The 17277-nt window shown below is 33.5% G+C and overlaps 1 protein-coding gene across 4 annotated transcripts in view; it reads left to right on the top strand.

The window, feature by feature from the left end:
• Nucleotides 1-17277, top strand: part of Dpyd (dihydropyrimidine dehydrogenase) — an 816845-nt gene that overhangs the window by 459780 nt on the left and 339788 nt on the right. For all 4 annotated transcript variants that reach the window (XM_003478953.5, XM_063254705.1, XM_063254712.1 and 1 more), the window contains one exon: nucleotides 15407-15571. In XM_003478953.5, coding sequence (XP_003479001.2) covers nucleotides 15407-15571 — 165 coding nt within the window. The remainder of the gene's footprint in view (nucleotides 1-15406; nucleotides 15572-17277) is intronic.

Raw genomic sequence — 17277 nt, 5'->3', positions numbered from 1 at the left:
AATAGATTTGTTTTTAGAAATGAGTTATGCCATGATTAAATATCTATTTTTAATTACTACTTGTTATCAAACAATTCAAGACTTATTACTTACTGATCTGAAGAAGCACAACCATCCTTACTAGTCATTCACCCATTGCTCTTACAGCCTAGTAGGAAAAGCACAGTGGTGCCTGAACCCATTGTCTACAGCCATCCTTGGCTTTCTTCTTAATCTGTCTTCTTTCTTGAGACAAGTTTTGAAAACTGTTGTCTATGTGCCAAATGCAACTGCTATTGAGCAGGCTATAAGACAAAAATGATTTTAAATTGTCTTACACCATTTATACTGGCTTAAGAAGACAGTATAACATGGTTAATTTTACATCACAGAAATATATTTCTAACAGGTATAGAGCTTGGCAGGTCCAAAATGTTAACACTGGCAGGTTTGATGTTTGTAAAAGATGGTTTTCCAGTTTATAGACAGTGACTTCTAGCCCTTTTAGCCATGTCTTCACATTGTATGAGGGTGCAGGCTCTTCTTTAGGCCTCTTATAACAACACTAATCCCACTCAGGAGCCTGTACACTCACGACTGAATCACTTTTCAGTATCATCATCACATCAGTTTCTGGGTCTGAGGGGATAAAAACATTTAGAGCACACCATAAATAACTGGTGAAAAAAATTTAAAAAGAATAATTCTTATAATTTATATTTGAAATTTAAGTAAATAGCAATAAAGAAAAACAGCTAGTTTATGCATATACATACATAAATACAAACATACATATTGAATTCAAATTTTACTGTTTATAACTTTTCATTGAAAAAAACATGGTTATTGATTTTTTTTTCTGTACTTTCTTAAGAGCATGGACATTTGAGTAATTGTGATAGCATGTTGCCTCCTTAAATACTTATTATGACTTTTACATTAGATATTTCTTGATGTCTGCTCTTGCTGTTCATATCAGATTCCTAGCCTTATTTCTGGATATATCTCTTCTTTTTAGACCTCAGACAGATCTTTCTTAGTGCTCTTTGGTCCCTTGTGTTCAGAAATCCATAAAGTATTAGGGTACTGTAAGGAAGTGGGAAAATACCTATATTATTCTTCCCTCTTTTTTCTGAATTGTATTTCTATAAATTTTTTACTAGCAATGCAGAGTCAAAAGTTTTTGTTTTGTTGATGAAGTATATATACCATCAAAAAATTTTGGAGGCCACTAATTTATATGAATATATCATAATCTGTTTTCTATAAAACATGATGTCTTATAGAAAATAGATAGTATTTTACAAATAAGAATCCAATCAGTTTTTTAGAGCATGGGTTATAGATCCAGGTAAATTAATACTATATATATCAAAGCTTTTAACATGCTCATGTGCATTGTGAATCACGACAAGATTTTTTTTTAATCTTTCTGCAAGATTGGTTTGGCCCTATGACTACACATTTATTTCCAAACCCAGAGAAAACTCTAGCAAATGTTCACTCATTTAATAGAATTTTTGTGAATGTTATATTTTTCTTTATGTGTGAAATCACAGAGGATAATTGTAGAGCACATTCAGATGTAAGCTATCATTTGGAAAATGATTTTATTAATCTTGGCATCTAGATGGCTGTCTAGTGACTAAATTATTTGCTATTTAAATATAGTTATTGTTGTTATTGACGCTACTAAATTAATTTTGAATAAATTAAAGTCACTATGATTATAGCTGATCATCATTTTGTTCCTTCTTCCCAGCTGATGATTTCCTAGATAGTGGTAGGCTCTCAAGATGGTATTATAACAAGTGATTGGAAGATTTGGAGTAAAACTTTCTAGCAAAACTAATTTTTTAGGTCATCCTGGAAGAACATCTAATTTTTGAATCTATTGAATTGTTTTTCCATTAGCCCACCTCTTTTTTGTGATGCTTTTGATTATACCTTTTTCAGAAATGATCGCTGTCATTATTCAAGTAATTTATTATATAACTTGAATGATGAAATTCTAATGTAATACAGTCTTTTCTCAGATGAGTGCACAAAAAACTGTATCTCTCAGGATATTGGGTTTGAACCAAATAACAAATTCATTTACTTTGTAATAGTTCTTCCTTGAAGCAAATACTTTTGCCACTTGATTTTCCCCCCTGTAACAATACCTGAAAAGTGTGAATACTAGAATCTAAAGATCAGAATTCTCAGCATTCTTTGTTTTTCTGGTTATTTGTTTTGTTTCTTTTTCTTTTTTTTTTTTTTTTTTAATTTGTAAAACTTGTCTTTCTGAGGTCAAATTGATCACTTTAAATGGTGATATGATTGTTCTCTGTGGGACTAACAAATCTTGACAAAATTTAGAGGACAAGGACAGGAAGTTTTTCAAATGTCCTTCAGTTTACTTGTGTCCTTCAGTTTACTTGTTTGCATTTCCTCAAAAGAGGCTGATGCAAAGCAATTTGGAGTTTAGAATAGCTTTGAAAGCATTTATTGTTCCAAGGCTAATTTTAACCTTGTGATAAAGATTGCTTTTTGTATTCAGTTGAATGTGATCCAGTAATTGTTTGTCAAGGCTAAGTGCTGTAGGACATAATACATTTTTAAAATAGTATTTTGTAATTATAATACAGGAATCTTTATGGCCTAATATATGAAAGAGTGATATTGAGTTGTGGTATTAGAATATGAAATCACAGACTAAACTTTATTTTTTGAATTAATACATTTCATAGCTCCCAGATTACATTTAGGAACATATATACATATGCTCAAATGAATAATTTTTCATTAGCTAAATGATTTCAAAGAAACAAACTTTTTTTCTCACTTATTAGGTTCTCCAATTTTAGTGAGAGGATATTGGTGGAAAGGATTCCTAAAATAGCCAAAAATAAAGTATGTGTTGCCTGAAATGATTTTAGTATGTCTTAGAAATTATCTCTAAATTGTAAATTCGTGTCAAGAGTTTCAGTTGGTAATATCTCTAATCTGAAATGTTTTCATGCTGTATGTATTATAGTTACATAGATAAATTAAGTTTTACTCTTAGTAGGGACTGAGAATGGTGTTTAGCATGTCATAGATTCTTATTTTGTTAAACAAATGACTAGGATAAATATACTTTCTAAAACATTGTGCAAAATTACGTTTCAAAGGGGGCATGGCTGTTGACATAAAATATATAGTACTGAAGATGCAGATTGCTGATTCCAGAATCCTGCATGTGTAGATTTGCTTTCTTTCATTTTTTTTGCTTGACCACTTTGTTTTACTTAAAAAAAAAAAAACTATTAAATATATTATACCCTAAAATCAATATACTTAATATAGCTATAGAACTTAAGATATAAAATTGAATAAATTTTCTCTCACATGTTCAAAATAAGATCTAAATCAAAGTATTCCTGGGGCTGGGGATTTAGCTCAGCGGCATAAGCGCCGGCCTTGAAAGCAGGCAGTCGTGAGTTCAATCCCTGGTACCGATAAAAACGAAAAAGCCAAAAAAAAAAAAAAAAAAATCAAAGTATTCCTATACCGTGGATTCTCTCAGTTCCTGTCCTCAGAAGCTCCCTTTCTGTTCCCTCTGGAGGTGATTCTTAGATTTTATGCTAACTGTTTTATTTCCTTTGCTTGTTTTTTACAAGCTATGACTAAAGCATATTTTTAAGACACATTCAATTTTGCACATCATGAAATATAATCATAGGTATTATAATTATGCAATTTGCTTTGTGATAGGATTATTTCCAAAAGATGAAAAATATTTCCAAAAGATGAGAAGTATAAAACAAAAAGCGGCCTTTATTCTGAGAACACGGAGAGAGATGACTGACACCCCCCCACCACCACTGGAGTCCAGATCTCTCCAGCGGAACACGTGGAGTGAGGCACATAAGTAGCCTCATTTGGCGTGGAACCTAAGGGGGCATCAGGGATGCAGGGGTAGCCCATTGGTCCTAGGTTTCATGCCATAGGTAAATTCCCAGGGGTGGGGGAGATAGGGGTTTCCGGCTTCCAGTTGAGGCTTTCCTGGCTATAGTGTCCTGTCTGGGGCAAAACCCTTTCACTTTATTCATACTCATACTAATAAGTTAATATTAATTCATTTGTTTTATCAGCTATATACTATTTATTCACTGTCTCTTTGAAGTGTCTATGTTTTATTCTTATTTTTGAATTACACTTTTTTCAAAGTAAATGATTCTGTTGTAATCCACAAATGAGCCCCCCAGAGCCCCCAAACTTGAGTCCAAAAATGGGGCAAGACATGTTTTTTTTTTAAAAAGCAGCACTGATTTATTTTATCCTGGGCCCAACGACACAGAGTAATTGGAGTTTGCAAAAGCTGTGTGTCTCCCTCAAAACTTTCCAGACTTTTTTGTGGAAAGCACAGTTTACAAAGTAAGGGGTTATGGGCGTGGATCAGGAAATCTGCTAAGGAATGAGGAAGACCTTTGTTTCCCTTTGCAGAGGACAGAGAAGTCTAGCAGGAATTAACAATTCTTTGTCAACTTATTTTAGTGCTCAATTTTCGATAACATCTGTTGTTTGCAGAGGGCAGCAATGGTTAACATATCAATTAGTTCAGGTTCCCAGGGATTTACAATTCTTTTCAAAGGGTATCACTGATTAACATATCAATTAGGTCACCCAGAAAAAAATAAGCACAGAGAGCAGTATGGGGGTTACAGGTGCTTTGGTCTTATAACTTTAGGCATAACACAAACATAACGAAGCTCTTTTTGCTAGTGTACAGCATTTCTTAGTTAACATTTTTGTCTTCATATAAAATATTTTATTTTTTTCTGACATCCAATTGTTACAGGAATGATATCAGGACCTCGAAATAAAGCAAGGGAAATATGAGTTTCATCCTGGTAGGTATCTCATACACAGAGTTTATGGTTCCCAAAATCTAAGAATGAAGATTAAGAATGGGAAATACTTACTGAGGGTAACACTGGTCCTGTCTGAAAGGGACAGGAGGAGACACAAAAAGTGAGTTGCCCCTGAGACTGCTTCTCAAAGAAAGGTTTGCAGAGCAAAAACACAAAGTTGTGAGATGTACAGAGTTGTGAGATGAGCCTCAGGTAGAGTAAAACTATGGGCAGTTAATGAGATTGTAAGTATAACGACTTAGGTAATATTGATCTAATGGAGAAACGAATATAATCACAAGTATAAATGGAAAGAACAAGGGCCTTTCTTGAAAGGGATCAGGGTCCCTCTCCCCTATGATTTGATAGAACTGTGGGGGAACGGCGGTGGCTGGAAAGATAAGAAGTATGAAATATAAATGACCTTATTTTGAGAATGTGGGGAGAGACACCCCGACCCCCTGGGGTGCAGCATCTTTATCCCCAGGTCGGCGATCTCTCCGTGGAACACGCGGAGTGAGGCACATAAGTAGCTTCTGCTTGGGGTGGAAGCTAAGGGGGCATTAGGGATGCACAAGTAGCCCATTGGGCTTTGTTTGGCGCCAGAGGTAGATTCCTAAGGGTGGGAGAGATAGGAGCTCCTTGGCTTTACTGGCCTGGGCCAAAACCCTTTCATGGTTGATGTTCATTATTGTTTATCCCTCCTAGAGGCATGCAAGTGTAGTCATTTCAAAATTGTCCTGAGGCCTGACCTTTAACGAATATGCATCTATCCACAGTTGTAATGTGGTTTTATCTTTTGCACTTACTCCTTCAAAGGCCTAACCCTTTCTGAATGCCTGCAATATTAGCTGTCTATAATACAGTGACACTAAAAGAATTGCCATTAATGTACCTTTCATGTGTAAGTATTTTTTCCCAGTTACTTATTGAGTCTCCCCCTCTCTCTTTTTAATGCTTTGTTTACAATAAGGTATTTAGATATTAATTAAAATCAGTTTCTTTCTTGGTGGTTGACATCAGAGTGTTGGTGGCTTTAATCAACTCTATTAAATCTCTGATAATGTCGATTGAAACATTGCCTCTTCCAATATTCCCCATTATCCTCTTATGAAGTCTCATTAGATTCTTCCTTTTCCCTTTTTGTTTCATGTTTCTTAATCTCTTTAGCATTACATTTATGTAAGTTGCCTCAGAGGTAAATTTACCAGACATAATGTGAAGTTCCCTAATTTTCTTCAACTAATTAGATTATTTATAATTTATGGTTCATCTCATGCTATTGAGATTCTTTTCTCCAATTACATTTTTCCAAAATATTGATTGTACTTGGAGTATATGTAAGTTTCAAGTTGCTTGTACATTAATCTCATTTAATTTTAAAAATATTAAACTTTTCTACTGTAAGATCACCATCGCAAAGAAGACCCCAAGGAACCAGCTCTCATGAAAAATCAAGGGGTTTTATTATCCGCACATGTGTGGGACTCCCCGACCACACTCCGGTGGGGAGAATACCCGGGTAGGGGAGTGCAGAGTATATAAAGCCGAAAACCGCAAAGCAAGTGTCAGTTACAGAAGCAGATGGCATTGGTTAATAGGGGTCGTGTCATTTGCTTATTGGTGGGTGAGCTATCCGCTGCAGGTGCCTTGATGTTTTTGAAAACTCATATCCTGTCTGGCAGGGTCGATAGTTCACGGTGCTCTTATTTTTGGGGACATTGGACCACAACTTTCCTATCAGGCCAAAACATCTGGTTGTTCTGACCGTGTGACAAGGCAAGAGGGGGTTTCCTAAATGTTTTAACTCTTCACTATATCTGTTCTAACCAATATATGCATATTTTGGGTGTTACTGATTTTGTAGCTTTCTCTTCCTGCTGGTTCTCACCTCTGAAGTCTTTTTTTCCCTCATATTGTTCATGTTTTTCTTCTGTTGCAGACTCACTTTACTTTGAAATTTATTTATGATATTCTTTTGAAAACTGGGAATAAAGTACATTGCTCCAGAGAGGATTTGGCTTTGCTTCTACTTGTTATCAAGGGACCCCATGATCAGGATCCACTCTGAAACAAAATGTTTTACATGGGGCTTTGAGGTTTAAACTAGTTTTAATTTTAGGAGAGACTTACTTGTTTTTCATCCATAGTCACATCTGAAGCAAGTACACACTGCACCATCATCCTGTTGTCAGTTTCCAGTTCACAAATATCACTTTGTTGGTCCTGTCTTTTAAGTACAGGCTTGTGAACTGTCTGTTCTCATGAATGTACCTTGACCATGCCTGTAATCCAAGTGTTTCAAACCACTGGAACTTAGGCTCTAGAGTACCTTGGACTTTTCACAAATGGAAAATTTCTGTCTTACTGTTTTAGATGGCCCCTTGAATAATAGCCATGTCATTTATAGAGGCTTCTACAGTAGAATCAGAGTTCATGTAGATTTTATAAAAACTAAAGTTTTTAAAAGGGTTTACCAATTTTACTGAAAATTCTGTTCTTATTCTTGAAGATAAGTAATTATTATTAGAACTGACTCATACTTATACCTTCAAAGCTGCAGTTTTGGGCCTTCAAAGATTACTTCAAAACATATCACATGATCATCTTAATAAGCAGGCTAACAGAAATTTTTAAGTTAATTACAGTTTGGCAGAGTGTATCCAAAAATCTCTTACCTGAACAGTGATCCCAATAATTTAATCAGTCTGTCTGTTGAATAATCATGTTCTAATCCATCTGATATCAGCACTGAAAGAGCTCTTCATCTTTCTTTGTACAACTTACCTCTATGAATGCACAGCTACTGTGAACTTTGGTATTAATAACTTGATTGATGGAGCACAATAGAGTCTCAAAGCCTGCAGAAAAAAAAGTATGAATTCCTTAAAACATGTTGCTGATAGAACTGTGGGGGAAGGAGGAAGAGGACTGGCTGAAAAGATAAGAAGTATAAAATATAAATAACCTTTATTTTGGGAATGCGGGGAGAGGCACCCCCGACCCCCTGGGGCGTGGCATCTCCAACCCAGGGCCGGTGATCTCTCTGTGGAACACGTGGAGTGAGGCACATAAGTAGCCTTGGCCTGGGGTGGAACCTAAGGGGGCATTAGGGATGCACAGGTAGCCCATTGGTCTTAGTTTGGCACCAGAGGTAATTCCTAAGGGTGGGGGAGAGATAGGAGCTTCCTGGCTTTACTGGCTACAGTATCCGGCCTGGGCCAAAACCCTTTCAGTTGCAGTCTAACCTAACTCCATGCAATTGTACCATCATCATTTCTAGTTTATTACCCTGTTGTGACCCAGAGACTACAGTCAGTCACCTGACTTCTCTTAACATCTTCTGTATTGACTATTTCTTAATACAGTGAATAGATGATTTAATAAATGCTTGTTTGTCAAATACCATACGTCAAACATGTGCTGTATCACTTACTATGCTACAACTTCTTGAATATAGCTGTAGTTTTTCACTTAGAGAGGGGAGTTCGTAAAACAAACAAAAAAAATGTCGTTTCAAGGCTACTTTAAAAAGTAATGAGCTCTTTGTAAAAGACCAAATAGGAAAGACATAAAGCAACGTAAGTCTGTGGCCAAGTATTTTACCAGTTAAACATAAATATTATAAAATCAATCTCTATATTTCTACAGTATATGACACCACATCTTTAGATGCCTGACCCTGTCTGGCAAGGGTAAGACATATAGCCAAAGACCTGGAGATCGTGGAGTAAAATTCCTTCCTTGGTGTGTAATAGACTCTCACAATAGTTGGTTTGCATTCATGACTGCCCTCTTTAAACCTTATCAAGTCATAAATTGCTTTCCTTTTCATTGTAAAACACAATTCTTTTGTTGTTGTTGTTGTTTTGGTCTTCCTAGGGTTTTTACTATTCTACCTCCTTTCATAGATTGAGTGCATTCAGTCAGTTTGATCTAGCTTAACTCTGATATTGAGAATGTACCATGCCATTTTGGGGGACCTGTTTCAGGATACTGATACATTGGAATTATGGAATTTTCTATTTAATCTAAAACATGAGAATACTTCACAGAGGTCTTAGAATTTTTATTTTGTGAGAAGCTAAGCCACAAGTATAGGAAATGTATTATCGTGGTTTACTTGTCAAGATTATGAGGAGTTGGAATTGTATTAAATTATTATTTTATTTGTTTTTCAGCCTTGCTTATAGATAAGTATATCATATCTGTGTTCATATAATACATTTTTAAAATTTTCTATTATGAATTTACATGGACTAATGCCAGTATACTTAATTTCTATAATATTATTTGTCCAACACTCAGTTTTTCCTTATTTGTCCATTTAAGCATCTAAGTGTTTCCCAATTAATTCTGTCCTCCTACACTCAGTTAATTAAGCAAAGGAAAAATGTCTAATGCAAATTAAGACTATAAAAGTCTCTGTGACTAAGAGTTAAACTTTTACCTAAAAGATTACAAGTTTTGGGGGTGGTTACACTAATAATTTATAAACATGGAGCTTGTCATTTGGCTGTCATGTACTATGAGACAGAGACATCTGAAGAGAAAGAAAAGAGTAGAACTATATTCAAATAAAAGCAGAGTGAAATGTTCCTAATGTTAGTTATAATTTACTTTTCCCTTGCTTTTTGTATAAAATAACTTCTTTCCCATAAAAACACTACACTTTTTAAAAAACTTTTAACTTATTCAAGTTAATTTCTATTACTTGCAAGAAATGTATGTTCTAATGCTGTTGCATACAGGAAATGTTGGTCTCTAATTTCACTGTTGTTATTTATATTACTTAAATATACCTAACTCTGGATAAATCAGTTTAATTTCTCTAAATCTCTTTTACATTAGCAGCATGACAGAGTGGTGAGGATCAAACATGCTTTATGTGAAAGATTTATAATACAAATATATAATATATGTCTTATGTAGTTCTAATTGTACACTTCCTGGATAATCTGTCTTATATTTGTAGCATAGCACTGCTATTCTTGATTACTGTATTTTCCATGTAGGTAAATGTTCCCTATATATATGGGTAAATTTGATCACTGCGAAAGGTTTTGAGTTTTATCTTTATGTAAAAAAAGTATAATGGAAAAGTCGTTTATTCAGAACAAATATCCATGTTTATCAGTTTGTTTCTCAAAAAATAAAATTACAGATTATTATCTGATTATTTTGAGAAGCAATAAAATATTAATATACTTATTTTATAAAGTAAATACAATATTAGAAGATTCTTTTGTAAATGTGAATTTATACTAGAAATTGGGCCAATGTTGGATTTTATTTTTTGGTAGTCCTCGTATAGAAGCAAGGCAAATTTATAATGTTAAAATATGTTTTGCAGCAATATATTTTTTGTTTGTTTGCTTCTTTGCAAAGTGATTGTCCTTTTTATGGAATATATTAATAGATCATACTTGCATAGAAAGCATCGTTTTAGAAGACAGATTTTCCTATATAGTACCTTACTAATTTTGAAATCCTAGTTTATAAAACCAAATAGTAAAAACATTTTTTTCAACAGAAACAAAATCTCGCAGTAGAACCTTAGAAATTCAGATGAAAAACAAATGGCCCTTAGATTAAAGTTATAGGTTTCCAGATAAATAGATATAATTTCTTCTGTAGTTTAAACAGCATCCATTATACTAACCCACAGCTCAGTAAATAGATTTCTCATTCCACTGTCATTTGTGGAGTCTGAGAATAAATCTTTAGAAGTACATATCATTAACTTTTACAAAACTTTCGTTGTTCCACCAGCCCCAACTTTTTGTGCTGCTTCTACCTATTCTAAGATGTAACATGTCTCCTGAATAATTCTTTGTTGATTTCTATTCTTGTATTTATGACTTTAACACAGTAGTGTATTTCACTAAACAATATATTGTTTTGTTTGCTTGTCACATTTCATTTAATTTTCTATGATTAGTGGGCATGGTGGTGTACCCCTGTAATCCCAGCACTTGGGAGACTGAGGCAGGAAGATTGTTGTGAGTTTGAGGCACACCGAGCTACAAAGTGAGCTCAAGACAAGCCTGAACTGCACAGTAAGACCCTATTTTAAAAAAATCTATAATTGCCCTTTTTACTCAACAATATGTTTATAAAATCAATTTCTTTTGATATGTGTATCGTGATTCACTCTAAAAATTATTGTTTACATTTTCATTCAAATTTGTTGAATCCCAATTGTTTTTATAATCTCTGAGCATGATACTGCTTGCATATATATATATATATATATATATATATATATATATCCCAATGTATATGTGTATACATTTTCTATACATTCTGTAACAAGGTGATCCTGGCATAGCATGCAAACACAAAATTATCTATTCAATATATTTGTGTCTCAACTCAGTAGTAACTATGGAAACATAATAAATTTTTTTCAAAAAAGAGAGGTCAAGTAAATGAACTTAAACAAACAAATATGATCAGTCTGCTTACCACTTAAATCTCTTCACTAATGCTAAAAAATCAACATTATCCATTCAAGTAAGGTCAAGGTTATAATAGTAGATACCCTAGCAAATAAAGCAGAAATATCACCTAATACTTCCTTCTCTATAAACATTTACCTTTAAAAATATGAACATTGTTAATGTAACAAAGGCTAGAGATATAGCATTTATCTTTTATCTTCTTTATTATAGAGAATAAACTTATCTAGTGTAACTGTTCTTGAATGTTTATTTTGTTATATTAACTCCTTTAAGCAATACTAATATGACTTAGCTATTAAATATTAACACAAAATATTCTCTTACAAAATCATGCTCAAATTCCAGTATTCCCCAGTCAAATGTTTTAGTAAGTTATTAGCCAATTATTGAAACTCTAATTCTAATTATATAACCAAAGATAATTGGTTATATCTATATTTTCATTCATCTTTCACTTAATTTAAAAATCCTAAAAATGTCTCAGATAAATACAGGAAGTTTTTGGCAAAATGGTAATAAATGCTGCACTACTCAATTTGGGAAAGAAAATCTGGAATAAAAACTTCTCTTACTGATTTATTATAAAATTTTGTCACTGCAGTTGAATTCAGAAAATTCAGTTTTTTCAAGGAGTTAGTAATTGACTTCCTGATAATTTACAGTCTTACACAGCTGCTATCAATGATGGAGGCAATTAAAAGTTCTTTTACCTTTGTTGGGATTAACGAAAGAAAAAACTAAGCTTTTTAAAGTGACATTTCTTTCAACAAATGAATACAAAGTGACCCTTCACTATTATGAAGTAGATCAAATTTCCTTTTGATTTTCCTTATACTTTCTGTTCATTTTTTTGGCTAAAGACATCATTGAATACCCTACCATGGTTATTTACAACTTAATGCAGGCTTGTGAAAGAGAAAAAGAAAACAACTTCAATATTAACAAAAAGGAAAAATGCTCAGTTGTAGGAATTTAAATTTTAAGATGTCACTAAAGAAGAATATTTTGAGGAAGAAACATTTTCTTGATTGTGCACAAATATTGTTGACTTATTGAACCCTTTGATTACTGTGTGTTGCTGGCCTAATTGTTATTTAGAGGTTGCTCTAAATAGAGTATGGCTTAGAATTACTAGACCATGTGTGTTTTCTTTAGTCAGTATAGGTTAAATTTATATATTATAGTAATATAACATAATATATAATATATTATCGTGCATAAATACATTTATTTACTTTACATACTGTGATGACTTGATCTTAATATAGAACAAAGACAGGAGATATACCTGCAGTTGGTAAAGGTTCAGATAAGTTCATCAGCTAAGAAATACCCAAGATGGCTATGGATTGGATTATGATTCCTAGACATTGTGTTCTATCTGGATGGTCCCCATCTACTTGGATTCTGCAGATCAGATATTCCCAACCTTTGGGGGCTACCAATAGTGAAGATCTGAGACTGATAGTGTGAAGTTTGAGTGTGCTTCCTGCTGTGCAGGTCGGTTGGGGTAGGGTGGGATGTTGCAGGCAACCTCTGTAGCACACAGCTATAGTACAGAATTTAGCCATGGTAAGGAAAAGAGGATGGATTAAGCTGCATGAGAAATCTCTAAGACATAAGGAGGAAATAAGTAAGAATCTTAACTGTAGAGCAATAAGCTAACATGAAAAGATCTAAACAGAGTCTTTGGACCTAGAATTTGAACATTAACCCTAACCACAAGTCTGTTGTATAGCAGAATAGGGCCAGCCAATAAATACTTTTGTTTGGTATACCTCAAGACATGACCTATGGCACATGTGCCGCTGCTAGCTGTTTGTAATTGAAAGTGCTAGAGGGTTTGCCTCCTTCAAAAATGTTATCTGTGTATATACTAAGGGTCAGGTTAGCAATTGGGCATGTATTAGGAAACAAGATAGGTTTTTATGAATCTTCATTGGAAAGTAAGAGCCAAGAACATAGACAAGTACAGTGAAATGTGATGAGTGCTGACTGAGAAAGGTTTGATAATGTATTACAGAAGCATGAATCATAGAGACCTTTTAAAACTAGAAGTTGAAGAGATCAGAAAAGCTTCTCAAAGGGATTGAAATATAAAATCTGAAAAGTAAAAAATGGGCAAGAGTAGGGATTCGGCTAACACATGAATATTGTTTTGTTTTGTACTGGGAGTTGAACTCACAGCTTCAAACGTGCCATGTGGGTGCTGTGCTGCTGAGCTATATCTCTTGCCTTGCATGAATTGGTTTTGTCGAAGAAGCAGAAGCTATTGTTTCTAGACCAACTAATTGCAAAGTGATCATTTACACCCAGAGCCTCATCATTTGTAGAGCTATTCCTGGTGATAGGTCACATGGCTTAGTGCCTTGAGGGGACTTTACTTATGTCCTCCATGACCATGACATGGTCAAGTACTCTTGTATAGTTCCCTAAGATGAGTCCATTAAGATCAAAAGTATTTAAATGTAGTGGGTAGAACAGAAGAAAAGGAGAATCTTAAGGCTTTCTTCAAAATCAGAATAAAGAAGAAAAACTGTTTCATTGGAGAAAAGCATTTCTAACATTTGTTTCTTCTCAGGCCAAGGCAGCACATGAATAGCTAAGTGGTGAGCTGTTCAGAGCTACCTGTAGGGCTAGAGAGCACACATTTGAGCATTTGTCAAGACAGAAAGTTGATTAGGTAGCCTTGAGCTTCCTGGAGAGATTCCATTTGTCATTCTACCCACTAAGACTGTGTAACATGGATTCTCAGTAGCAAATCAAAGTAAAGCTGGTAATGTTGTGCACAAATACAATAGAGATGGGATGGCTTAATTAGTAAAAAATTAGCTGGCATGATTCCTATAAGTTAAAATGTACATATTTAAGGAGGCTTATTGTAACATTTATACCCTTTATTTTATAATATACTAATTCGAATGTAAAAGTGAATGTAAATTACCAGAAATTAGCATGCAATGTGAAGAAAAGTCCTTTTATCCTCTGCAACTGTAGCATTTGGCAGATTCAGGAATAAATAATCTTTTGTGGCAAGGGTATGCCTTATCAAACATATGCAGATCAGCACTAATTAATGCTAATTAAGGTTTCCTGTCTATCTAGTTGGAAAAACGTCCAAATGTTATGAAATCCAGTTAGTATTCCTATTACGCTAATTGTTTTATATGGGGTGGTTCTTAATTAAAATATGTAAATTGACCTTAATTGCTATATACTAATGGGGGTTCATGTTATCTCACTAAAAGTGACAAGATAGTGGGGAAGGGTACTTAAAAGACTAATTCTGATAAATCCTTAACTAAATGACCTTTATTCAAAATTAATTTTAATTGGGAGTTGGCAAAAGAAATATTTTTTCTTCGTTTCTTTTTAGTTGTAAGGAATAGAAGACTGTTATACTTCTTTGTTAATACAGCTTTAGAAGCAGTTGTGGATTGTTAATTACCTTTAACAAGCAAGTTAATTTTACTGTTTACTGTTTATATGTATCAGGAAGTTATTGATATCCTCATTTCAGTCTTGAGAAGACTTTCTTCTCACTAAATGTGAATATATGGTTACATTCTATAGGTAATTTGATCCAATTAGTGTGTCAGAATATGTGTTACAGTTTGATGAGCCAATTTAATACACATTGTTATTCCTTGGCTGATTTACACTGGAATTAATTTTTAGAGAAATGACATATTTTTTCTTTGAAAATATGAACTTTGATTGGAGACTTTGAAGATACAAGATTAAATAAACAAGTGGTAGTTTTACATTCTACCTATCGTATTAGTATTTTTTAAATTGTAAACAAAAAAAAGTATACCAAAAATGAGTATTAATGATTTTAAATGCACTTTTTTTTACTATGATAACACTACAATTTCAGGAAGTAATCTAACTAAATTAATAAAGATTTTATTTTACCTTTGCATTTAGAAGTATCATAATTTCTAGTGTAATTTAAGATTGTTAAAACTCATACAAAAATGAGAAAAAGAACTTGTTAAAATATTGTCATTATTACTGTGCCTATAATAAACATCATAGATTTTCTAGTTGAAAGGAGAACTAATATCTTTACTCTTTTATCAGGACATTGTGACAAATGTTTCACCCAGAATCATCCGGGGGATCACCTCTGGCCCCTTGTATGGCCCTGGACAGAGCTCCTTTCTGAATATTGAGCTCATCAGTGAAAAAACAGCTGCATATTGGTGTCAAAGTGTCGCTGAACTAAAGGCTGACTTCCCAGACAATGTAAGTGTGATTTAACATCTAAAACAAGAGAAGTGGCATAAGTTGGTGAATGTTTATTTAAACATCCAATTCATAGGCTTATAAATATTAATGTAGATAATATATTTTATTAAAGAATCTGCCAGTTACTTTGCTGATGCATAAAAAGATAAAAAAGAAAGAAAGCTCAAGAACTCATAAAAATCCTCACAATGTAAGGCTTTGTTATAAATGGGTTCCATATAAATGGAGGAAGTATCTACATAAACAGAAGAAAGAAAAATGAAATACTCATTTTATTGAGTTGGTTTTCTCTCTTGTGGCTAGTATTTTTGAAGGTGATGACCTTTGGAAGAAATTGCAGACTATAAATCATTTTGAATATAAACTTAAGCTGAAGGAGTTTATTTATGTAGTTTTTTTATTTTTTTCTGTAAGAAATAATTTACCAAATAGTTTTTTGGTAACTAAATCAACCGTCTTTTATAAACGCTTTTTCTTTTCTAAGAGACTGTGTACAAGTATTGCAGTAAAATAGGTTTCAAATATAATATGCAGTATTATCTCTTCAAAAGTTTTGTTAGCGTCATTCTTCTTGTCATTCATTCCTTTTTACTCCATGCTTCTCACCTTCTTTCAATGAACTTGGAGGTTGAGGTTTTGGACAATGTGTGTGTATGTTACTGAAAAGATTTTAGTATGTGTTCCTTCAAAAACAAGAGAAAGACTCCAGTTTTTCTAATAATACTTTTAGATTTAATGAAATTCATGGATGTTTTCCTGTAAAAAAAAAAAAATACACCTGGAACAGCTTTAAAAATGTATGTAGCCTAGTCCATCAAGATTTTTCTGTTTTAGACTATTTCCTCATTCCTTCTTACCTTGAAATAAACAATCACATAAAGCAAATACAACCTGTCCTCATAAGACAGTTATACAGATGTTAAAAAAAACTATCAAGTCATCTGGAGTCTATAGTTCCTGCCTATTAGGAATTTCTCACCTCCGGAATTTGATGCAGCAATTATTTCTACTTTCATATTATACAACTCTATAAAAAATAATGCTGAGTGATTTATTTTTTTCAAGGATCTATATCCTTTGGGAAGCTTTACTCAAAGTTACAAGTGCAAAAATGATCAGCCCTAGAAAGAAATGCGTGTGTGTATCCATTTGGCCTACTGTATTAAGTATTGAACATATAATATGATGATGATGATGAACATTTTATAGTATTTATTCCATGCTAGACACTTCTATAGAAGCTTTGCATGTTTTAAGCTCACTTGATCTTTCACCAGCTGTATGTGCACCATGGTATCATCTTCAGTTTCACAGAAGATGAAAGTGAGGAACACTTATGTGACGTACCCAGTGTTGCAAATCTAATATATGCTAAAGCTAGAATCTGAACTTGAAATTTGCTTTTACTACACATGCTTCTAACAGTAGTGCTTTTTAGACTATCTGCTTGTGTTGCTTTTAACATTTCAGTATTTTAATATAAGAACAATATAAAATACAGTTTAACAAATATTGCTACAGTAGTATTTAAATAAGTTGATATGTCTGTGGAAAAAACTGTTTTTTTCCTGGAAAATAACTTCCAGTGATGACTTGTCTTCAGCTTCCATGAAACCTCTTGCCCTCTCTTGGTCAGGAGTAAGATATTATATTAATGGTCACCAAGTAAGTGGACAAGAAAGCTGAGATAAAACCCCTTGCTT

This window comes from Cavia porcellus, unplaced genomic scaffold, assembly GCF_034190915.1.
Source record: "Cavia porcellus strain 051 isolate PalLab524CR breed Dunkin Hartley unplaced genomic scaffold, mCavPor4.1 scaffold_1, whole genome shotgun sequence".
In the NCBI taxonomy this organism is placed as follows: domain Eukaryota; kingdom Metazoa; phylum Chordata; class Mammalia; order Rodentia; family Caviidae; genus Cavia; species Cavia porcellus.
This window is presented reverse-complemented; position numbering and strand designations above follow the sequence as displayed.